The 26,174-nt window shown below is 33.8% G+C and overlaps 1 protein-coding gene and 1 pseudogene across 3 annotated transcripts in view; one reads left to right on the top strand and one right to left on the bottom strand.

Moving 5' to 3' along the window:
• WDR33 (WD repeat domain 33) overlaps positions 1-26,174 on the top strand; it is an 82,832-nt gene that overhangs the window by 30,061 nt on the left and 26,597 nt on the right. For 2 of the 3 annotated variants that reach the window (XM_039851273.1, XM_039851274.1), the window contains exon 7: positions 1,449-1,546. In XM_039851273.1, the coding sequence (XP_039707207.1) occupies positions 1,449-1,546 (98 nt within the window). Of the gene's footprint in view, positions 1-1,448; positions 1,547-17,344; positions 19,454-26,174 lie in introns of those variants that run through there. The other variant, XM_039851275.1, reaches the window with a different exon arrangement.
• LOC120593450 (uncharacterized) lies at positions 11,035-11,153 on the bottom strand (annotated as a pseudogene).

Genomic DNA, 26,174 nt, shown 5'->3' with positions numbered 1-26,174 from the left:
CGCATTTTGCACTGGTTTTCTCTTTTCATTTATGGTTAATAATGTGTATACGTTATTCCTTTTTATTACCTACTGTGTAAGACAAGAATATTTCATTCCAAATAAAGAATTCAGTCTTTAATTATACAACTGAATAAAATCTAAAGCCTACCGAAAACACTTTCAGAGTTCACACAAAATACAAGAAAAAAAAGTTTAAGGGAAGACCTGGTTGGCTTGGTTATGCCACGACTTCAAAGGAAAGTATAGTAGGTCTAAAAAACTCTCACAAGTAACTCTGGATGTGGCAAACGTTTATGGATTAATGTATGGGTTCTACAAGCTTTGAAACTGTAAGCAGATTATTGTCAAGAAGACTCTAGGACTTTCTTTTGATTCACTGTTGATAACATCAGTTATGTAAATGTATAATAAGTGGAGTTTAAAATATTTTCAGTTGTATACTTTTGCATATCAATGAGATATGTATAGTAAAACTGGAAAACAAAAGTTTGAAAAACAAGCCTGAAGAATTGCTGCAGCCTCAGAATAAAGCTAAGCAGCATTCTTTATGGTTGTGCCACCCATGTGTGGTAGGAGGTTGACATCTTTATAGAAACATCATCCCTGGCAGTCACCATTTCTACTTTCAGAATCTTAACAAAAGTTGTTTGAAAAACATGTTTCTGCAAAGACTGTGCTGGAGTGTCCTGCCCATACATTGTTTTCACAGTTGGTCCTTTCTTAGTCATAGGATTTTAAAGTTAAAGGGAGTTCCTAGAGTTAGATAAGAAACCTGATGGTCTTTCACCATAGGGAGGAAAATAATGGCTCTCTCCTTTGCAGCAGATTCTTAGGCTTTAAACACAAATCTAAATGTCCCTACATTAAAGTTTTCATCAAAAGGTGCAACATTTATGGAATAGCTTGCCAGGAAGGTGTAAGTTTTCCATAGGCCTTTTGAATAAATGAGAAACATCATATGTAGGAACATTTAGTAGCCAGTCTTTTAACTTGCTCAAATTTCTTCAGTATATCATTTCACAAAGAGGCAGAAGCTGATGCGAACTTTTTGAGCAGTATTCCCATGTGATTTAAAATATGTTTACAGGAATATTGCAAAAACAGAATTCATTTAGTTTCTACACTTAAATCAGCTCCATGTTTTCTCTTGTTGCGTAGGAAATATTGTACTGTGGGGAGCATGGATAGCATTAGTAGTAGTAATAATACACTTGTAAAGTGCTCTGAATAGTGATGATTGAAAATAAGAAGCAACTGCTCTATTCTTCCTTTGATGAGATGGAATTGTTAGCTGACAACATTCTCTTTAAGGCGTCTTCACTGTTGGATACTTCCCTCTTCTGTTTATAACGCAGCACACTGTTTTTATTTTTCCCTGTCTGAGAAGCACAGATAATCTGTTAAATGCTGACTTCTTTCCCCTGCTGTGTGTCTTCATGTAACAGTTTCTCACCCACGGATAATAAATTTGCTACATGCTCTGATGACGGCACTGTTAGAATCTGGGACTTTCTTCGTTGCCATGAGGAAAGAATTCTCCGAGGTATGTGTACTAACAGTACTGATTGGAATATTTAAATAGGGAAAGCATTTGTGGTTAAATCATCACAATACCACAATGCCAACTTACATCTCCATTCAATTTTCTTAACATAGACACCATCTTAGTCAGGCCTTCAACGAAACCCAAACTCTCTGGTTCATAATCATTTTGTAGGTTTTTACTACTAATATAATCTTTGAATTCTTTGAGCTATAATTAAATACAGGTATTCTTCTTCCCTTTCCCCCAAATTACTTGCTTATCTGTATGCATCTTTTAGGGCTATATTCCTTTTCTTGTCTTGCACCCAGGACACCTTTCTTCAATACACTGACACTATTATTTAGATAACTCACATTCTTCTAGCAGTTTTTTAACGATGTGAATTAACTGAGATATTAATAGCTATACTTCTTAGTATTGCTATTTCTGAAAGCTGGTGGTTTTTCAGTGTATGACATTTGTACTCTATGGCCCATTTGTTACTAAACTTTGGAGGGATTCCTTGTTTATTTTTATTGATTTCATAGTTTAATGTCTGTGAATTGCTCCATATTACAGAAGAAATCTATATTTTTACTTGGATTAGCTTAGTTTTAGACTTTGTAAATTGGGGCTCTTGAAATACCAACAGCAACACCATTTATGTGGATTCAGTGGTAGGTAGAGTTAGGAAATTATTGTTTTATATATGCAATACAAACATTGAAACAAACTTTTACACTTCTAATGAAATCTTATTAGTTTATTATTAACTAGGAAGGTAGTTTTCTCCAGTGCTTAATTTGAAACTGTACTGATTGAACCAAGAGTACATTCTACTCCATACTCTTGATTTCAGTATGCCATAAAAGTTACAGCTTCATCTGACACATAAATGCAGGGTGGAAGTATGGGTGCTACAGATATTGGGTGTCAAGAAATTCATACTCAGAATTTCCTTTTCTGTTGAAGAATCAGCAGAGTTGTCTTGGTTGAATTATAAGTTTCTTAAAGCTTTTTAGAACTTTATTTGCAGCATATAGTGTTGATGCTTTCTAGACGAGAAAATAAATGCTCTTGATATTTAACCCATACTTCAAGCTAGTATTTCTTTTAATCACATTTGCTTAAACATCCTCGCCTTGTACATTTTGTGTGGATTCATCCATAGTACTGTATTCTAATACCTATCATATTGAAGGAGTCTATGCATTATGAAGGTCATAATATTGTACAACTTCAGAACTAGATGTAGTCTTTGAAATCATCTAATCTGAGTTTTATGGGTGAGTACCATGATGTAGACATCTTAAATGATACGTTCAGTGTAAAATTAATTCAGAGCCAGGACTAGAATCATATCACTTGACTCCTAGCCACTGCTACACTAAGGTGAATCTTTCTTCACTATCAGTAGAAGTCTTAGCTGTTAAACAGAAATAAGATAAACAACTTTTTCTAGGCTTTGAAATCCTAAGAAATATAGAGGAAATAATAATTTTATTTATTAAAAGCAATTCTATCAAAAACAATTTTACAGTGGGCTAGGACTATAATAACTGTGAAGTTGGATATAAAACCACTATGTATCTTGGATTAAAAAAAAATCTGTATAATATTTTCAGTCCCAAGATAAAATGAAGTGTTACTAAATTTTGGTAATGAAACTTTATAAATAGTGCTTAAGAACTTTTTCTCGGAAATTGAGAATGTGAGATATTAACTAGCAGTTAAATATTTTCAAATTTGAGTCCAAGTGAATTTGGATTGAGTTAAGTGGATGCTGAATCATTACGTGGCCTGCCTATAACAAAAAATACACCAATATTATAATATATTGATTAAAAGTTGAATTTTAATTTTTGTATGGAGTTCTTTAAGTTTTTACTATGGAAATTGCAAACGTGCAAAAGTATAATGAACTTCCATTATACTTTTAGGATTTATGTTCTAGCTTATGCATGTTTTTTGCTTTAAAAATATTTCACTTCCTTTATAGTTATGATTTTTTCTTAGTATCTAAGTGAGTATATGACTATTTTAAGCCAAATTAATTATACCACCCACACGGTAGTTCTAATAGCAGATGTGGTATAATAGACAAGTTATTAAACTCCAATTATCCATTTTATGTCATTCCTTCTTTTTCTAAATTTTCTGAATTTTAGAGATGAGTATAAAATAATGAAACCAATGTTGTTATAATTTTCCTGTCCTTCACTTGGTGGGTTGAGGATGAGGGTATAGTGGAACTCCACAATGTCAAACGAATAGGGATAGGACCTTCCAACCTCTGAAATGTCAGTTGCCGTATATGAAGGAATGACGTTCATGTATCCCACGTATACTGTAACATTGAGCAGATAAGCATGTCTGCAGCATGTTAATGTTGTACATCAGACCATCACTTGGGATGAGTATTAAGAAAGTCCAAGAACATTTTAATTAAAGGAGAGCTTTGTGATCATGTGATCTCTTTATCAAAAACCTTTTCAACATCATTCCTAAAAACCAGTCTTCTGTTCACAAACACTTTTAGTGATAGAGTATTCACGACCTCACACAATTCCCTTTTCCAATTTTAGATAGCTCTAATTTTCAGAAAGTTCTTTCCTTATATCACAGATCTGCTTTCTTACAACTTGTTCTGCCTTCTGGAACATGAAAAATTAAGCTTGTACTCTCTTCTACATGGCAGCCCTTTGAATATTTAAAGATAGCTGGTGTGTCTTTTCAATGTAGTCTTTCAGCTGTAAGCACATAGGATCCCTGTGCATGCCAGAAGCCATACTACCATACTGTCAAGTGCAGGATTTATAGTTGCTTTTTGTGTTCCTCCTGAGGTTGTTCTTATGCTTCTTAAAAAAGGAATAAGTTACACAAGAGAAAGTAATCTGTATTTTTAAGATTATAATGAGCATAGATCTATTGTCAGGAGACTTCCTACTCAAAAAGTCATGATGATTGGTCCATAGGTAGGAAAAACACACTTATTGAATATAGTGTAGCATTGAGAAGAACCATGTATATGTCTACCCATATGCAAGTTGTTATAATTTATACACATGTACCCTTTTCTAGTATGAATTACAGCACTCAACATTTGGACTGGGATTAAAATAACATTTAAGTGCCAGGAGTACATGCACCTCTAGATCACTGATGTTTATGTATTTGACTCCAAGTGAAATAAACCCATTAAAATCAATTTATTTAATTAGCACATGTTATACATGCTACCATACCATAGGTAGAAGAAGGCTTTTACAAGTTATGACTCCTAAATTCATGCTTCTTAAAGTTTAGTAGGAAATGTAAAATATTTTCACAAATTTAAGACTTTGGATAACAAGAGGAGTCATGATAGTTTTACAGGTGTAGTTTTATCAGTGTAGAGTTAGAAGCAGATCACTTATGGCTAGTTCAAATGTAAATGAGGAGGGTTGAAAATATGGAATCAGTAAGAACACCCAAGTTAATTTTGGTGAGAAATGTAATACTCTAAAAAAATTCAGTCTCCAAGTTTTAGCATACTTGAATTTTGTTTTACCTTCATGATTTTAACAACAGTACCTTGCATATTATACTTACTATGTATCAGCCATGTTCTAAGTACTTTATTTAATCTTTCTAGTAGTCCTATGAGATAAATGTTTGTTTCACATTTTACAGATGAGTAACCAAGGTAAAAAAAAGTTAAGTACACCTTCCCAAGGTCATATATCTTATAAGAGGAGGTGGAGCTAAGATTTGAACCCAGGTTGTTTGGCTCCATAGTTCATTCATACTCTCAGCCACTATGTTAACTGCCTCTTTTATATTTTAAAAGTAACAGCAGCATGGGTGTCTGATAATCAACAATGTTTTCCTGATCTATGATGACAGAATAGTAGAGTGTGTTTAGAAGAGGAGAATATATTTCTCCTCTGGGGAATATATTTTTAGAAGAGGGTGTGGGTAGAGGGCTCATTTAGGTACTCAAGTTCATTTTACTATTCTTCTTTAAAATTATTCATACAGGTTATAGGTTTTCAGTGTATGACATTTAACAAAAATTTAATCACAATGAGTAGTTCAAACTGCAAATGGGTTATAAGGTACATACTAGGTTATACAAATAGAACACGGACATAAGACGTTAGACTTATTCAGGAGGTTAAGATCTGTTTTCAGTTTTCAAATATAGCACTCATGGAGAGGAAATGAACCCCTGAGTACATAAGAGCTTAAGAAAAAGAACATTATTAGTACTTTTGATAAGCCCCTGTATATCCTTTCCTGGTTGCATATGATTGTGGTTTTTAATAAATGAGATCAACTCCCTCTGCAAAGATCTTTTGATTGAGCAGTGTGTGTTTGAACCATGTGAGGACATGTTTACAAAGTCTAACTTCCCAAAGTCTGTGATGCTTTTTATTGGAAATAATTTAACTTACTAAAGTAAAATTGGCAAACTACGTAGTTTATGAAAGGACCTAAGTTATTGTTTTACAAAACATTCCATAAAATCTTCTCTATTCTCTCCAAGATGAAAACCAGAAACATTCAGCTTTCTTTAAAATAGCCTATAACAGAATAACTCCTTCCAGCAACATGGTATGTTTTAAAATTAAAAGCACTTCACGCTCATCTCATTTAATCAACCAGCCAACCATGTGGACCCATTTTACATAGGGGCACCTATTTTCTCTCTGGGGAATATATTTTGAGGAAGAGTTTATTTAAGGCTCTTTTCCCTCTGCTCTCCTAAAAAGAGTGGGTTATAGTAGGTTCTCCTGTGTAAATAATTATCTGAGCATATTATGAGAGGGAAAATGACTTACTATTTACTTCTAAAGTCCATTATTTGAAGAAATTAGTGTAGTAAGGTCCTGAAATACTCATTTTATATGCTGCATTCACATTTTTATAGGTAGATTTTTATATTGGGCTTTCCTCTTTTTATCTCTATACTTGTTTTAAGTATTGTATGTAATATGGCAAAACTTGTTGAAAAAAGATTTGTGGCTTTTTTGGAATGGCAGAGCTGCACACTGCTGTAGTCATGTTCAGTTTTGAGTCAAGAACAATTCCCAGACACTCTTTATATAAGGATTGCAGTTTTTTGACAGTAACAGATTATTGTGATTAATAATTTAGGCAGCTGATTTTCAGAAAGAGCGTTTGTTAAATATAATTGTTTGCTTAATTTATTTTGAGTGAGACTTAAATTTCCATTTGCTGTTCTATTGTAGAGCTTCCCAGCTGATCAGTCTTTGATAGTTTTTAAAGTTAAAATTCAGAGCTTTGGAAAGATGATAAAATTTGATAAATATATAATAGGCTTTTGCTTGTTAGTGGGTAGGTCCTTTAATAAAAGTGTATGATTAAAACATGGTATCATCAAAAGGGAAGTTAAGTACACAACAGATTTTTTTTGGCACTTTTTCCCTTTACTTTTTTATGATATATCAGAAAACCATTTCGAAGTTTGATTTAAATCATATTTCAGGAATTTCTAAGAAGTACCTATAATTCTGTGATCACTTCAGTTGTAAAAAGACCAGAATTAGAATTTCTGTTTAAAGGAAGAAATGGTAATTTCTAGGTCATTTATCCTTCTCTACAATTGCTTTCTTAATTTCTCCTCAAAGCAGAATGAAGTCTCTTAAAGCCAATCTGCTGAGCCCTCTCTGTGTTTTTTTACCCTTGAATATACTTCAATATAGTTCTCTTAGAACTTTACCTTGTACATGTAACTTGGATTAGCACTGTGAATTCTATCTGTATTAACTTGCCGATGTTTTTAAATAATGTGTTTCTAGGGAACACCAGGAAGGGGGGCCTGTGGTGCCTTTGGGCAGGGATTGTAGAGCTCCTCCACAGCCCAGTGCTCTGCTTTATTATAGCCCTCCCCTGACTACTGCATGCCCCTTGTCTGTAGTTCTGAACTGGCAAAAGTACTGATGTCACGTAAAGTTCCAGTGTACGATACATAGCTTAAAAAGTAGCTAAGATGTTGCTGCTTTGGGACTGTGTACATATTTTTATGTATTTTTCTCCTTTTTAAGTAATCTATTCCAAAGTCGAACCTTGAGCATTCTCTACATCTAGCATCACCATCTCCCTTTGCCTGTCAAAAGTTGTGGGAAATTCCCACTCAATTTCCAGGTTTGTTTTTCAAAGGTAGAAATTATACATATTCTGCCACATTAAAACAATTAGGAGATATTGAGAGAAATCAACATGAATGCAGAACCAAGGAGTACAAAGGTGAGTTCTAGAAACTCCATGCCAGGGATCTCAATATTTTGTTTCTAACAGAAATTTTTATATATCATTAAATGAAAGTAATCTGTGATGCCAGCAGTCATCAAAGGTTAAGCAGGAGTTCTTGGTCCTGTTAAGCCTAATGAATGCTTTTTCTAATGATCGTTTGTAATGTCTGCTCTTCTGAAATGAATTTTATTGATAATTACTGCTGTACATAAAACTTTAAAAGGTGCCAGTGCACACGCATACAGGCTCAGAGAATAAAAATCTTTACAAAATGCTCATTAAGGGACATTACTGCTTCCATCTGAGAACCAGTATTTGGAATAAGTCATGTTAAAACAACCCTATATTTATAGAATTACTGGAAGGGGTCAAGGAGACTGTAGCCAAACTATAGGCAATCTTTTGAACTAATCTTTGGATCATGGTAGAGAATCATGGCATTATAACTGCATGATTGAAAGGTCATTTTCAAAGTAAATTCGTTGGATGTTTGTTACCTTTGAGGCAAGTATTCAGAGTGTTGTAGGACCTTTACCTGGCTTCTGTTCTTTTTAACATTTTGTATTAATCAAGATGGCTTGCCTTGCACATTTATAGGTGATTCAAGACTACAAATTCTCCAGATGTCAGGATTCAAGATAATATTAAGATGTTTATGAGTAGAAAATATGTAAAATTTTAAATAGAAATAAATGTAAAGTTCTCTACTTAGGTTTCAACCTCAATCTGGAGTTTATTAGATTGATTTATGAGAGTTCATATAAAAAATGATGGTGGGTTTTAGATGATGAGTATGAATTCTTGAGGTCTCATGCCCTCCCCCACTTAGTAAAAATGGATGTTTAGAATGGTGGCATTTAATTATAGAAGGAAGATGATCAGAATGGAGAAGGATCTGGAAATCATGAGAAGAGTAAAGGGAAGTTTAATTTGCAGTTTGGATGAGGGACACTTAAGTTTAGTCATTTTTGTGTATATAAAGGACTTTGTATGAAAGAATTGGATTAATTGTATATGAGTTTCATTGTATATAGGAATAGGGAGGGTATAGATAGAACATTGTATCTGGATTTAATTACAGAAGTTTGTTCCTGTAGAAAGATAAGAGAATGGGCTGTTGTGTGTGAGCTTTAGGCTTCCCTTTGCTGAAATTGTGCCATGGTTAGTTTGTCAACTGTCAGGCAAACTGTAGAAGATATTCCCTTTTCAGACGAACGGTTTGATTTAATAATAATTAACCTAGATTAAGTTGTCTGTTAGCTGTAGTTTTATGTTTTAGGGCAGACTTAAAAATCTGAAAGTCGAACATGTGGACACATTACAAAAGGTTAAGTGGATAGGATATATTATTACCAACTTCTCCAAAGTTTTTTTTTATTGAGACAAGATCATTTTATTATAACCCTGTTGTTTGAAGTAGTGAAAAGAGCCTCAAAACCACCATAATCTTTTAAAAAATATTTTAAAATATTTATACTTTTAAGTTATACACAGTATATACAGTAAAGTACAGAAATATTAATATACAATATGATGTGTTTTCATATTTTACACCCTTGTCACTACCATTTAGATCAAGGTACAGAATGTTTTCAACAGTCTAAAGATTCCTTCATGCCTATTTCTCACCTAAGCCTTTTATTAGATAGTTTAGACTTTCAAAAATACTTTCATTATTTTTTTCTTTTCTCTACTGTTCTTCAAGTTTATTTTGTTGTTTTGTGTTTTTATCACCTCACTTTCCTTTGTGTAGAGCTGTCTTAATTTCCTTTCATTGATTTGCCTTGGTGCTCTTTTGAAAATAATCTTACTTTTTTCTAATTAGCTTCATTTACTAGTTTTCTGCTTTTAAAAGCAACACAACAAAAGTCAATATATAAAGAAATAGTATTACTTATTATTACAGTCATGGGTAGCTGGGAGCTGGTTGTTAGTCACAATTTTAGCTCTTAGCAGCCAGCCATATGACACTGGGACAAGTCACATTACTGTATAAAGGGGATTAATAATTTACTGACCTTACTGAGTTGTGAGAATTAGTTTGGTTAATATGTGAGAAGCATTTAACTAGTACCGTAAAGAGCATTCAATCAATGTCAGCTAGTATTGTCATTTTCAAAGCTAATTTTAGAGCTGTTTCCTTATATTTGGCCTTTTTAAGGACAAAAATGGTTATTTCAGAAATATATTTTACTTTTTCATTTAAATATTTTTCATCCATTGTCATTAGTTATTACATGTAGCGTATAAATAATGACCACTTGTTTAAACAAAGTTGTCATGATTTTCTAATGTTTTCCAATGTAAAAAATTCAGCACTTAGAATTGACCTTTATGAGATCTCATATGGAGGCATTTAAAGATTTAATTTTAATTGTTAGGTGAATCAAATGTTCAGTGATTTCCCTTTGTGGTCAGGGTACTGTGCTTAGTTCTTTTGCTGATATAATTCATAAGACATGGCCCCTTAAACAGCATTTCCAATAATTCCCTAGTTCTTTAATTTTTTTCAGATATGGCCAGGTATCATGGTGAACAGGAATGCTGAATACACTGAAAATCAATAGTCTTCACAGCTCATCACACTACAGCACACTGGTCTAGGCTTTGTCATAAGGATAGCATTTATTTTTCGCTGGGGATAAAGAACAGTTTTTTTCCTATTAACCAAATTTAGTCATAATAATAAATTTCTAACTCCATTTAGTAATAAAGTTGCATGGGCTAGTGATAGCTCTGGCAAAATGTCATTTCTCTTTGTCATCTTTGATGAGTAACGTAACCAGCAGTAAGTTAGGGCTCTTGGGGAAAGTGTATTCTATGTAATTTTTGTCAAAATAGACAAGACTTAAATATAGCCATCTAATGTTACCTGTTTGAGCCTTGTAAAAACCCTCTGTCCCCATCCCATCAAATTGGCCAGCTGACAGCAGACTGGGTGGGTGTAACCTAACCTGTTCTATTGCCAAGGTTTTGGTGGAGTTTGTTGCAGGCTGGAAGCTAAAACCCTTCGGTAGGATGTAGCAGATACAGGCTTGACTGATGAAATGATTGTGAGGGGCTGTTAGTAATTAAAGAGCATGGTAAGTTTAGTAATTTCAAAACTTAAACTATCCTTCTTTCTTAAGGTCATATGGAACAGTGCCCAGTTTTAATGTTCTTTATGTAGGCCCTAAATGTTAAATACTTCAAAGTTATGTGTTAATATATTTTTTAAAAATTTATTTATTTATTTTTTAAATTTTTAACACCTACAGTGCTTGGTCTTCCTATGTGGTCTCCCATCCAAGTACTAACCAGGCCCAACCCTGCTTAGCTTCTGAGATCAGACGAGATTGGGCACGTTCGAGGTGGCATGGCCGTAGACGTGTTAATAATATTTTATGTATTTCTTTTTAATGGTCAAATCAGATCATTTAGTTTTCAGAAATTTATGGTAACTATCCATTTGTATTCTTTTTAACTACATTATCAATCTGTTTTTTGAGAACATTTTTAGTTTTACAGATTTAATATTTTAAATGTGCCAGTGTGAATTACTGAGGGTCTTTTGGGTAAAAATAAAATGTTTGTTAAAACAAAAATCTTTCAAGAATATTTGCTAGGCATTTTATTTGGTTTATTAAATTCTAGCAGAGAAATCATTAAATCAGCTACCATGAAATACTTTAAATTTTTGAATTAACTTTTAACTGTGGTTGTTTTTTTTTATATTTCCTTTATATATTTGTTAAAAAACAAAACAAAACAAAAACATCTGGCCTCCCACAGTGGGGAAGGAAATATGAAGACAGTTCTGATTTAGGAACTGAATATTAGAGAGTAAAGGCCATGAGATGATATGGTATTTGAAAGACTCAGAATGGTAGAGGGAGTTTCAGTCTTGGAGAAGACGTGCCAAGGACTGTGATCATGTAAATGATAAGATTTGGCAGTTATTGAGGTCTAGGCTAAAAAGATTTGACAGCATTGTGATAATTTTCTTCATCATGAATTAAACGTGCAAAAATTCACCAGGCAATAAATCTATATTTCTTTAAAAATTTAGAAGATATTTACAGAGGATATCAGATTGCTTGGAAAGGCCAGGCTTTTTATTGGATTACTTCTAATGCCCTAATGCAAATACAGGTGAAAGACTGTAAAACCTATTATAAAATGTAACATATTAATATTTAGCCTATTTTTTCCTAAAATATTAATACCTCATTCACTACATGGACTCAGGGTGACCCGAGACTTCCTTTTCATACTGTAAGTTACACCGACATTACTTGGTATAATATCTGTTGTCTTTGAAGAAGTTTTTAAATGTTAAAAAACTGGTTTTCGTTATTATCCTTAAGTCATGATTTTGATGCGTGATGCATCATATCTGGTACAAGATGCATGATGGCATCAGAAGCTGTTTAAATCATTGCTCCTTCTACTTGCTGAGTAACCAATTTTCATGATCCATGAAACTTAAGTGTAATGCCTGTCTAACAAGAGAAATCAGATTGTAATACATGCAACACTTTATGTGCTACAAAGATAGAGGGCAGTGGTGATGAAATGTTTTCTCTCTCAACCAAACATCATACATGCAAGTCCCTTAATAAATGGTGTACCTTTGAGGACAGTGACTTACATGTTTGAGATCTCAGACTGAAGCTCCAAACTTAATCTCCCAGGGCCAGGAAAGACACAATACGCACTTGGAAAACTGGCATATCCTTACCCTGTGTCTACATTCCCTAGATGTTAAAATCTTCCAGTTTTATCTGGAAGGTAGGTAATGGGTCATTTTTTTCCCAAAGGTTTTTTTTTTTTAAGCTGATTTCATAGTTGACAGTTAAAAAGGTATTTTTGCCTTTCGTTTGGGGAAGAAAGGGGCTTCTTTTTTATTATGACTCCCCTCAAGTTCTTCACAACTTCTAGTTTTTAACTTTTGTGGTAAATGTATAGTTATAGATTAGTGTTAAAAAAAATATATTTTATGTATAGTTATAGATTAGTGTTAAAGTAGATTTTTTGACAAAATGCTCATTGTAGTGTCTGTAGTAGATTTGTTTGTATTGTAGAAACTTGTTTGCTCTAAGTTGACATTCTTGGTTTTTCTACCTCTATCCGGATGTGGTTAATATTTCAAAAATAACATTCAGCTGCAATATGAGATTTTGCACAATAAAAATATCTTTCCATGATAGAGTACATATGAAAATTTTGTTTCATTTCCTTCTCACAGCTAACCTATTATCCAGATTTTCTAGTATTTATTGTTTAAAAAAAAAACAACAACAGAAAAACCTCTTCCACCTTTTCCTTATACCTTTGGCTTTATTATTGTTATTTTCTGAAGTCTTTGTTTTAAAGAACTGAATCTGGGTATAGTCCATATACTTGAGCAAGCCTTTGATTGAAATGACTCTTGATGAACTCCTGCTCAGTCTAATCAACTTGGCTAGATAGGCTTTTCCTGTGCCCTAACAATTTCAGTGTGACTCTCAGTAATGCTTTCTTACTTTTCAACACATTTTAAGCATAGTCTTGACATTAAATGAAAAATGGAAGAAATCGTATACCAAAGTCATCCAAAACTGCCCTCTCCGTGAATTGTGAGATGTGTATTAATAAACTGTGTATCATAGTCATTTATAACCTTGGAACATTTAGTATTATTTTTATTCCACTATTAATTAGTATTCATAAGTGTCAGTACCCTTTAGTCACTTGTAGGATTTATTACTTGCTGCAGTAAAGAACACAGACCATAAGGAACCATGGGGTATCTCATATCTCAGTAAGAGGGTGTTATAAAGATTGTGTTATAGGATTTGGGCTTTGGGTAGTATGTGGAGAGTTCAGAAAGTGAGGGCTGTTGCTCATATAGCATAACAGCTGTTTAGTATTTTGTGAGTTATGCAGTGACCTTGTTTTTTGTCTTGCTTCTGCATGGTCTCAGAATGGCTTAATTTGAAATAGCTGTATAGTGAAATTGTCCAAAAAGAGCAATGTGGTTTAGCTATAAATGTCAGATCAGTTTGTAATAACTTTGAGACTTAGCTTTGAACATCAGATTAGTTCTCAGAAGTCAGGGGCAGCTCCACCCTCAAAAGCATTTAAATCCAACTAGCATTTTCACTGTAGGAACCAGCTGGGGGAGGTCAGGATTTAGTAGCAATGACATAGTGGGCATGTCGCTGGAACAAATTGCAGCGATACTGACAATTATGTTTTTACAAAACAGGGCAATTGGGAAGCAGTTGCACAGTCCAGTTTTCAGCTGACTAGAAGTAGTTAGTGGGTAAACTATGAAATTTTTTTTTTTTTTTTTTGAAGTAAGATGAGCGAGTTTTCCTGCATTAATATCTCTGGAGGATCCTAGGGTTTATCTTAGTGAATTTAGTGTCTAGGAATTAGTTTTTAGTGTTTCAGGAGTTGTTTTTTTTACATCTGTTAAGAGTCAGCTGTTCATTTTCTTTATTGTCTGTGTTAATACAAAGCAGCAAATATGAAAGGGATTTTAGAGGTTTTAAAGATTTATGAACTGTTATAGCCTTTACAATTAAAAATTATAAAAATTGTAAACTTATGTACTCTCAGGTTGACCCTGAGGCAAAAAGGGACCATGTTTTCAGACCTCCACTCTCCAACTTAGGCATATGCGTCAAAGATCACTGAAAAGAAATTTGTATGTATTCATTTATTCAAATAATTTCTGTGTACTATGTGCCAGACTAGGTGCCAGGCCCTAGGTATGGGGAGGAGGTCAGTCATTGCTTTCTTCATGATCTTCATGATGGCTGAAGATTTTTGATTTAAAAGCGTCACTTAAAGGTATCTTAATGTCACGTATGTTCTAAAATAAGCACTGCATTGTTATATAGAAGAGTATCTCTGATTAATGAGGTAGTTTTTATAGTTTTTGTAATTTTAAAATTGATAACTGTAAAATCATATTTTTGGAGCATCTGCTCATGCATATCTGGAGATAATCTTTAAATGTGGAGATCTTCAGAGCAAAAATTTCTCAGTAAACTGCAAGATAGGTTCTTTCTGTTATATTTTCACCTTAAATAATAAATTGTGGGTATTTTTCTTAATACTAATTTTTTTTTATCATTTGGTAAAAAGTGAGTAAGTTTTAAAACTAGAAAAGTTGAGTTTATAGTTAAGACTTAACCGTGAACACATTTGGGTAGTGTCACATGATTAGAGAATTCAAAATGTCTAGTGCCATTAGGTAAGACACATTGTAGGCAAACCAGTCTCTTCATGTGTGGTACTACTAATAGTTCTGCCATTGGTTCGTAAAATTTTCCTATAGAAATAAAGAATGTAATCATGTTTTGTCATTTAAATCTTCATAGCCTCATGATAGCTTGAGAATCTCGAAAACCTTAAAGGGTTTAGATTGTAGAACTTTACCATCTTGGTGTTTTTTATAGAGCAGTGCTAGCATTAGAATATTATTGATTTGGACCAAACTAAGGATAACTTTTCAGAATAAGGTTTTTCTCCTAAAGACCATTCCACACAGAAAAATGTGTTCATATTAGATTTTATAAACACCTTATAATGAACTATGATTTAAGTTTTATTTAGTAAGTACAGTATATATTTTTGCATGAGAAAGGCATTCCAGAGTTACCACAGATTGCTAGGGAACTTATTATGTAACCATTTTTATCTGTTTCTAAATGACGTATAGATGCCAAAATGTATTTTGATATAATTTAGGCACATAGGTTTGTGGCACATGCTCTTGGGTAAAGTGCCTAGATAAGGTTTTGCAGTTTGAAACTAAATCTATCTGGGCAGCAACCCACTTTCATAATCCCCTCAAAATTCACTCAGTATTATTTATTATAACATTAGATTTGCATTTATGTCTTTATAACCACTCACCAGAAGGATTGATGTAGAATAGTACCAGTTTACTATGTCTTTTCAGAGTCAACGATGAGTGCAAATCTGTTTGTAATGTCATTTTTTTCCCCTATTAAAAAGTGTGGAGTAAATTTCATGTTGTGAATTGTTCCCTTTAAATTTTAATGATAGCAGAATATAATGCAGTTTCTATTTACAATGGTTAAGTGACAGTGAAGGAGAAATTATTAATATTATTGAACATCTCCACCTGCTCTAAAATTCATGGTACAGACATAGTTTCTACTTGGTGCAGTCTTTGTTTTTCCTCTAGGATGCTATAAATATTACTCATCTGAGTCAGCTGGTCTGACTCTGAATCCCAACTCTGCCACTGGGCAAAGTCAGTCTTTCTCAGTTGTGTTTCCTCCTCTGTAACATGGAGCTAATGATACCTACCTCACAGGGTTGTTGTGAGGGTGAGAGTCACAGCAGTACACAGAAGAAGGCACTTCTCATGTTACAGGCATGAAGTAAATGTTGCTTAAGTCATACGTGGCAGAAAAGACACTAAAAAGCATGGAGGGTATAAAGAAAGTAACATATTTAAGTTGACTTAAGAGGCAGTTGGAATTGATTAGGAAGGTATAAAGGATTTAAGAGGAGCTTTTTTACTAGATCAAGAATTGGAATGGGATTTTATGATTACCTTATTTTTAGTAGTGATTCTTGGGTTTAGAAGTATCGTTGATAAAATTAATTGTATTGAAGCTATGTTTAAATAACATATCGAAATGGAACTATGACTTATTTTTAAAACCTTACTTAAAGTAAGGCTTCATACTTTACTTCCACAGTCATCTCAGAACCACATTACCTTAAGGCAATATTTCAGTCCCACCATTCCCCCATACACTATCCTCAAAGTTCTGTTTTTTTTTTCCTTTGTTCGATTGCTTGGTTGTTTGTTTTTTGAATAGATAACATATTTGAATCTTTCCTGAGAACCACTAGCTGTTTTGTTGAGTTCTAATTAGGTAAATTCATATTTGATGAGTATAAGATACACTGAATTATTCTGTAGACATAGCAGAATAGTCTTTCCATTGCTACAATATCTTGAAAAAATACAAAGGCCAAAAAAATGAAACATGTTTATGGTGTGAATTGTTTATTTGGGCATTTTAATAGACATTTTTAATTAGATCAAAATTAAATACTCTTTTGTTAGGTTTATGTAAGTCCTCAATTCTATTTTTCATCAGTCTTTGATTTTCTCCTTTTATTGTCTTTTTCTGAAAACGAGTAGTGAAAGGAAAATCATTCTTCAAGTACAGTTAAAGTTGAGAAGCCTTCACTCTGCCACATTACTTCGATTTTGTGTTCAGTGTGATGGCTGAAGATGAGAAAGACCAGAAACTGAGAACTTCCTTGTCCCAAAAGCCCTAACGTCGCAGTGCTCTCACAGATAGTCATTGTTGCTGCAGATATTCTCTCTCTGGGAAATGTCGATGGCACAATTTAGTGATTTATGTGTGGGTTGACTGGAAAAGAAATGTATAAACTGTGGTCATACACATACACAAATGTGTTCTTCAGAATACAACCATGCAAACGAAGCCCACTATCAGAATGTTTTATGAAGTGTTTCCATTAGTTAAAATGGATTTACTTTGATCTTTCCACATCTTGTTGTCCTGTCACCAGGAAGATGGCAGATGGTGAATAAAAACGCATGCTGGAGGCATTAACAATTAATGACCTATATGGGGATGTCACTTATACCTTGACTTTATTAGCAGCACCATTCCGTAAGCAAACAAGCTGAAGACCAAATGCAACATTAAGATCCATTTTTTCATCAGTCATGCAGGGCGTCAAGTATATTCTCTGTCGCATGGAGAGAATTGTAAGGTCTGGATTCACGCGTTTCACTCTGTGCAATATGGAAGGCTGAGATCTGTGGTGCAACAGTGTTTGGGGGGAATGGAGGGGTGGAAAGGTAAGGAAAGAATTGGATGAGATTAATGTTGAAGTAACATTAGATTTTGGCTTTTACAAAGGTAATAAACATTTACAAAAAGTTCAAACAATTAGAAATAAAAAGTCAGTGTCTTTTCTTTTTCACCAGTCTCACATTCAGAGATCATCACTGTTAATAATTCGGTGTGTATGTTCCTACAATTCTTAGGCGTATACAAAATGATTTTTGAAAGAACTACACGGAATGGCATTTATGCTACATATGTTATTTTGCTATTTGTCTCTCATGACACAATATATCATGGTCATCTTTCCTTATCATTACTACCCCAGACTTTTTGAGGTTACTGCTCTGTAACATTCTTTAGCATGTGTCTACCGAAACTTACTTAACGATTCTCATTGGTAAACATTTAGGATTTGCAAGAAGTTTTTGCTAAGACATAGTTGTGCACTAAGCTTCTTTGTACCTTTATATTTGTTACCACTCATGTAAATTTTCCTTTAGGATAGACTCCTAACGATAAACTCAATGGATCAAAGATTATGAATATTTAAACTTTTGGAAGATACTTCTGAGTTATCCTCACCGTCCTGTAGTCATTAATGATAAAGTTTAAGAATGTTGTTGTGGTCTAGCCAAAAATTAGAAATAATATAGGATTTAACGTTTTAGGAAATTACTACCATTTAAAAATGTAACATTTTTTTGAAATTATAAATAATATGCACTCATGGTAAATTCTTTTCTCAACACCATACAGAGATGGAATTTGAAATGTAGAAATTGGCCAGTTTTTCACCACTCCCCAGACATCATCTTTTTAGCCTAATTTAAAAAAATTTATTCTTGTGGTTACCATCAGAATTTAAAATAATTTAACATAATATTTCTTGGTATATCTCTCTGCCACAGTGTCTCTGTACTTTCATGAAAGATGAGGAATTTCATGTATCTACACCACCATTGTCCCTTCTACCTCCCAGGCTTTGTTAGTGAATTGTGCTGATGGTTCTTTATAGGTTTAAATGTTCTTAGTCCTTTATTTCGGGGGCTGCCAACGTCAAGGCAACATACATTGACTCACCATTATGTTACATAAGGAAATCTATGCCTCTCAATGTCTATCTCTCCCTTAAACATCGTTTTAGATTTTTTTAACTTTAAAATTCTAAAAAATAAAAACCGATAAGTTGTATCGGTACTAGTAATGATACTACTGATTGCAGAGCCAAATAGTATAATTGGATTTATTATAATAAACCCTCTGGCAGTTAAAAGTTTTTCTTGAAGAATGTCAAGATCCAATGAGATTGTTATCTTCAATCTGCCCTCTAAATTGTTGAAAATAATGCCACGATTTTTAATTTTGTAATTATAGTGAGTGAATTTTGTTTTTATTTTTGAAGACATACATTCTTTACTAAGTTCTTCGATGTCTGCACTTACTTGGACTAATCGTATTCTTACTGCAGTTATACTGCGATTTCTTTGCCTTCCCGTCTTAAGGCCACTCTTTTTTTCCAGTTTAATTGAAAACACGTTTTCAAAATAATGTTTCAGAATATTTTTGCAGTGCTCAGGAGGTAAATTTCAAAATTCTTATGTCTGGAATTTGCCACCATACTCAACTCATAGTTTATCTGGGTAGAGAATTCTTGGTTTGAAATGCTTTCCCCTCAGACTTTTGAAAGCCTCCACTGTCTTCTATCAGTTTTGCTGAGAAGTCAGATGCTGTTCGGAGTCTCATAATTTTGTATGCAACCTGGTTTTCCTCTAGGAACATGTTTTATTTAAATGATCTCTTTTTCTCTGAACTTTTTTTTTTAACTGTGAATATGGATGTATTATAAACTTCATCTTTCTTGGTTCACTTTAACTTAGAATCTCAAATCTATTCCATTCAAAGGATTTTTTTTTTTTTTTGGATTATCATTTCCCATCTTTGCTTGTCTTATGGAACTCTTAATATGTAAATGTTGGGCCTTTTGGTACCTACCTTGTATTATGTTTTCTTTCACATTTTCTATTTCTGTATTCTTAAGTATTGGGAGATTTTTTCTATTTTATCTTTCAAAATACTATCTTCAGTCATGCCCAATCAGCCCTTCTAATGAAATTTTTATTTTATCAACTGTGTAATTTCCAAGATCTAGTGGTTCTCTGGTCTTTTCATTTTTTATAGTGGCCTGTTTTGTTGTTTGTTTTAAATGACTCTACCCTTTAAAACTTTTAGCAAAATTGAGGTGTTTGTGTATTTGGTTTGGTTTAGTCTATTCTTGTTTTCTCTAGAATCTTTTAATCTGTTTCTTTATGCTGGCTGGTCTTTCTCTTCTCTTTGATTTTTCTCAAATGTCCAAGGATCCTTGGTTGGCCAAATATTTGAATGAAGATTTGTTCTGGTTAGCATAAGTAGCTGTCTTGCATTTCTTTTGCAGTGAAGTCCACTTATCCAAAAGGCTCCTCCCCTGAATAGTAGACCTCACTGTGGACTTGGCCATGTGTGTGTGTGTGTGAGAGAGAGAGAGTGTGTGTGTGTGTGTGTGTGTGTGTGTGTGTGTGTGTGTGTGTGTGTAATAGTGAGTGAATGGGGAAAGACACTGTTGGAGTAAATGGGAACTGCCACAATTGCCAAAGTAAATGGATAGCATTCTGAGGTGGAGTGCTTAGTTCATATCACTCTTTGGTGGCCCTACCTTTCTTTCTCCTCTCTCATCCTCCCTATTTCCCCTTCCCTCTCCTGTCTCTTCTCCCTCCTGTTTATTGTTTTCTCTCCCCTCCCTTCTCCTTTCCTCCTTCAAGTCATAGTGTGACATTGCCACAAGTTTGAGCTGCTTTCCTTTCCAGCCTTAAATCCTGTTCTAGAGTTTCTTCTCAGACTTCCTTTGCTTAGTTTAGAAGCAGTTGTCTGGCTTTAGCTCAAGGCAGTTACTCTATATAAATGGGAAGTCAGGAGGGGCCTAGACAAGTTGCTGTGTGGAGAGTTCTGTAATTACCCTCATTACAGCATCACAGCTGTTATCACTGAGCTGTGACTGAGCCTAGTGTCTTTTTAAGGCCCTAATAGCCTTCTGTGTATTTTGAGTTTTATTTTTCTGTTCTGGTTTATTCTCAGTATGAGCCTATCTATTTTTGGAGAATGCCCACATTTGGGTTGAAGTTTTTTGAATTTTCATTAAATTTATGGTCACTATCAGTTTTGGGAAACAAGTGCGCACCCACTGTAATCATTTGACAGTAATTTAGGGAGGGACATACATCATTTCACCTAGTACTAAAATCATGATTTATTCCAATACACAATTCCTTTCTTACATTAGTGACCTTGAAACAATTTCCCTTACTTCCTTCTTAGTATTCTTCCTACTTTCTCCATTGCTTAAGGTAATCCATGGCACTATTGGATTTAGAGGTAAGTGATCAAGTAAAATAACTGAAAGACAAGTTAAACCTCATATTTTTTCTGTAGGATTATTTTGTACCCCTAGAAATGAATAAATATTTTTAAAATTGAGAAAATTTGGAGAGAATCATCAGACATTTACTCCATAAATGAAAAAGGAAGTGATTGGTATGTCAGTATTGGAGACTGTATTTTAATGTGGTAAAATCAATAGTTACATCAAAAGTATTTTTTTTCATAGTTACTTAAAACATAGTCAAAACAAAGGCAGTGATGGCCCCCTTTTTTAGGTTTTCTAGTTCTGAGAGATGTATGGCACTAGATCAAGTCTAATATTTGGGTTAGATGTTGATAATTAGAACCCAATGTTCTTTTCTCAGGGGTCATTTGAAAACTGAAATTAAAGTCTTTAGAAGTTTCACTTTGGGCAAATACTCTTAAATTGAGCCATTTTCTGCTTTCTCGTATTCTGTTCATAGTAGTAACAGCTTTTGCTGGATAACTAACTCTATGGAAATATCTCTCCCCATGATGAGCTTTTTCAGGGCAGAAATTGGATCGAATAAGAGCTTTTATTGACCATTCAGAATGTGTGCTAGGCATGATGCGAAGTGCTTTATTTAATTCCTGAAGCAACCCAATTGTTGAGTAGTCTTCATTTACACATGAAACTATTAAGACATAGATAGCATGGGTTAATAAGTACATTACATAACGCTATAACTGGTAAGTGACACCTGAGGTTTAAACAGATCAGGTTTACTCCAAATTTACTCTTAGCCATTGTATAGCATGGGAGCACTAAACATGGTACTTACATGAATTATATTTAACATGTCCCTTTCCTTGATTTCAAATAAATAAAAGTATTTTTGACATTGTACCTGTGCTCCTATTGGAGAAAGCTGATTTCATCTATTGGTTATTTCTTCCTATGGGAAGGAAGTGTAGCAGATTGTGGAAATGAGAATTTTTGTGATTCACTCTTGGTGTACTGCTCATTGAGGAGGGTAAAATAAAACATTGATTTGCTTTCCTTAAGAACATAATTGTGATTTTTAATACTATGTGTAATTTTTCTCTCTGGGCTTTTCATCATTTATTCATTCATTCATTCAGTAAAGTACAAGAAGAGTTAGATTTTTAAAACCACAAGGAAATGCTGGCATTCTTCATAATATTAATTTGAACTGGTTTGGATTTTCACATTTCCTAATAAGCATCACTTGATTTTCACATTTCTAGAATGGTAAAGCTTTTTTTTTCTTTCTGAAGTCTGAGCAAAATTTTAAAAAATTATTGTGTTTTCATTTCATGCTTGCTTTTATAATGAGTCTTTGGCTGGTTAGAGAATTCTAGCTTCAACATTTTTTCCCCACTTTAGTTCTGTCAAGATTTTGTACGCTGTTGTCTTGTAGCTAGAGTGTTGATGAAAAGTTTTATGATAGTTTGGAATGTCCCTCAATTGGGATTTATCTGATGTTTTTCTCATGATTTGGTTTGGTTTTTATGGGATTTGGGGAGGAAGATCAAAGAGGGTAATGTGCCATTTTCATCACATCAGAGGAAGGTGTTTATATTATTAATATGACTTGATGATGACCTTGATCACCAGTTGAGTCAGTGTTTATTGGAGTTCTCCACTGTAAGGCTACTTTTTCCCTCTTTTCATACTATAGTCTTTGGAAGGAAGTCATGATGCACGGCCCACACTTAAGAGATGGGAACTTGCGTTCCGCATCCTCGAGGGTGAAGTAACTACATAAGTTATTTGGAATTTTCATACATTAAAGATTTAGTTCTTCTCCCCCTCTTATTTATTTATTCAATTATTTTAATCACTTTGGACTAATGGGTATTTATTTTGTTGGAATATGTTTTTACTGTAATGGAAACTAGGTAACTAGGAAACCTCAACTGAGATTTTCTGTTATCTTATTTCTTTGAAACAGAAATGGAAATAATTATCAGGATCCTATTGGAATGTAATGTCATCTCAGGTTACTCCTTTATAGAAAAAAATTCTTACTAATAGCTAGAAATTACATAGCCTTTTGAGATCATATGATAGACACCCACTCCTAAGCAATATTTTGGAGTTCACATAACCTTGTTCTGATACAGGTAAGTTTCCATAACTTTGCTGTTGTTGCTGTCCTTCCTTTCCAAGTGGTAAGCAGTAGTAGATGGTCAGAACTCTAAGGAGCCACATTTACCAACAACGTGCAACTATATCCAAGAAGATAACTGTTTAAAGTAAGAGATTCAGAGTGCAGTTGATGCTGTGCATGGCTATGATTACTATCATAATCTTTGGTCAGGATTATTCATTGCTTTTATGTATCTTCCAACTTTAAAAATCTGTAACAGTAGTAAGGTAATGGCTATGTGTGGAGCTAGAGGTAAGGTAGAGTAATTGGGGGGATCATTTCATAAACTATATAAATGACCAACCATTGTACTGTATACTTGAAACTAATTAAAAAAAAAACAAAAAACCTGTGCTTAATTGGCCACTTGAGGGTGAACCAGTTTATTTTGTTTTACCTTGTTTTCAGAAGAAAGATCTACCCTAAAAGTGCCTTAAAGTGTCATTTAAAACATCTCGTCTTCCTTTTTTGGTTCTGCTTTATTCAGGGTTTCAGTCATGGCATCACTTCCTTGTTGGCCAAGGTATCTGTTGGCACTAATTACTCTACTATTAATGCTGTATAGGTACTGCTCTTTCTGAGAGTCTTGGTATTGGCGGACTCCCATCATTCTTTTAAAAGTTTTTTTGATTTTTACATATTCTAGTTTTTCAAGTGATGAATCTGTTGCTTTTCTTGATCCTTTAGAAGAATGTTATACTGTCTGTGTATTACTATTGAATGGTGAATGTGTGCAGAAATGTTTACTAGAGAACCTTTTGACTGTCTGATCACACATACACACCCCAGTGCACCCTCTCTTATAAAAAACTTTGCTGCTGGTTTTTGCATTGTGTGTGGGACACCAGGTATCTCCCATCCCAGACAGATGACAGAAGTGCTTTGTGATATTGGTCATTAATATCAAGCAATTGGAGGGCACAACAGCAATGAAGTTCAAGTAATATTTGGTTATTGCATTCTTTCCCTTTAAACTTCTTTGATGAATATTCTCCAAAATAGTCTTGTGGCGTGTGGTGAAAGTGGTGTGTGCGTGTGTGTGTGTGTGTGTGTGTGTGTTGTAGTACATTTTTTTAAAAAGCCAACAAAAGGGAATTTGCTGGTTGGCACAAAACATGCTGCAGTTGCTTCTTTCTGGTTATTGTAACTGAAGAATATAGAGGATTGACTTACATGTTATACACTTATAGGCAGTGTTTTGGGGGAAAAAAAATAAAGATTTTCCCATTATATCAGTTTTCCCCCGATTGTTTTTCTCCCTTTCATAAGCCTCAAGATTTTTCTAAATACAATCTTTAAGATTGACTCAAGTGGAAATTGTGCTTTTCTCTGTTTATGCCCTTCTCCCACATTATTGTATAAGTTGAACAGCAGTCTGACACATAAGTTTCAGCAAAACTTATGCATCTGTTTGTTTTTATTGGACTCATAAATTGTATATATAGTCGTATATTCCTAAAAACTTTCTCACTTTGATGCCAGAAGTAGTTACATGGCATTAATTATATGAGATGTATGCTTAATTTTTTCAGTTTTTAGCTTAACAATTTCTTTTAGGTCAGCTTTTGTTGGTCTTCCATGTAAATACATAATACAAATAAATAGAAATGATTTTCCTTGCATATGCAAATTAAATGTATGACTTAGGTAGTAGGAGACTGTCAAATTTATGATATATCTGCCTCCTTATTCCATTTGAGTTTTTATGTTTGTATATTAGGTGCTTTTCTGACACCATGCATTTCACAATTTTTTATAAGTCAATAAACAATTTTATGCTGTCAAATTCTTACATTTTGCCATACTTCTGATTTTTTTTTTTTAAAAAGAAGTACACATTACAGTTAACGTGTCCCTCTTTAATGCCCTTCCTCTCCTTCCTCAGAGGTGTCCACTCCTGAATTTAGGTTCTTCATTTCCAGACAACATAAACTAGTATTTCAAAATTTTCCAGATTGGTCTTCTGAGGGATTTGGAAGTACTCTGAGAAAAAAAGCTCATGATTAAATTCTCACCTATTGATTTGTAATGTATATTAAAAGCACTGGAGGCTCTGAGACATGGAAAGAAACTTGTCAGTTTAAGAAATTTAGCAATGCCCAACTTTTGACCATAGAATTCTTTCCCCATGATTCTGTGTACTCTTTCCAGAATTTTCCATTTAATTTTATAGTTTTTTTTTTTTGCTAATGTAACTTTCTCGATTTAGTTAACAAAGATACTGATAGTAATCACTTCTAGTTGATGTTTGTTGGATAAAGTTTAAAATCATTTACAAAAAAGGAAGGCAAAACGCTAATAAATTGCATATTCATTGACCAGCGTATAAGTTACTTATGCTTCATAATTTTTTAAAGTCTTGAGTTCGCTGACCTACTGAAGTGTCTATCTGTGGACCATGGCTACATATACCCTAAACTCATCTGTTAACATTTTATATTCTTGGGGCTGGAAGTAGCCTGAGTTTGTTATTAATGTTCGATACATTTTCTTGAATAACAGTTAATGTTGTACAAGATGCTACTTGAATTCTTTGTTTGCTTTTTTTCTTCCTGTATTAGAAAATTTTGGTGCTTTTTGTAATTTATGTATAAAAGAAACTTTTTTTTAAGATTTGTTCCTATAATGGTCTGATCCAGGAAAAATAAAATGGGAAAATGGACACTATTGCTGACCTTCGAATAAAAACTACATATTGGTTTTAAGACTGTTCACCGAGCCTTGGGGTCAAATGCATTGTTCTAAGGCAGGCTGTGTACCTGTATGGGATGACAGATCCCTTGGCATCTGGTGAGGTTGTGGCGGAGAGGTGAAGTTCTCAAAAAATGCTTGGGCACAAAGTTTACATACAATTTCACAGAAGCCAGGGAGCCTCCTCCTTATAAGGAAAGAGTTCAGAAACAACCCTTTTCCCTTACTGGCTTCTATCTTTCCTTGCACTACACTTTATGGTTCTGAGAGAGAAAGGAAATAATCAAGAAGGAACACTCCACTTTCTAC

The sequence above is a fragment of the Pteropus medius genome, unplaced genomic scaffold (genome assembly GCF_902729225.1).
Source record: "Pteropus medius unplaced genomic scaffold, Ma_sr-lr_union100, whole genome shotgun sequence".
NCBI lineage: Eukaryota > Metazoa > Chordata > Mammalia > Chiroptera > Pteropodidae > Pteropus > Pteropus medius.
This window is presented reverse-complemented; position numbering and strand designations above follow the sequence as displayed.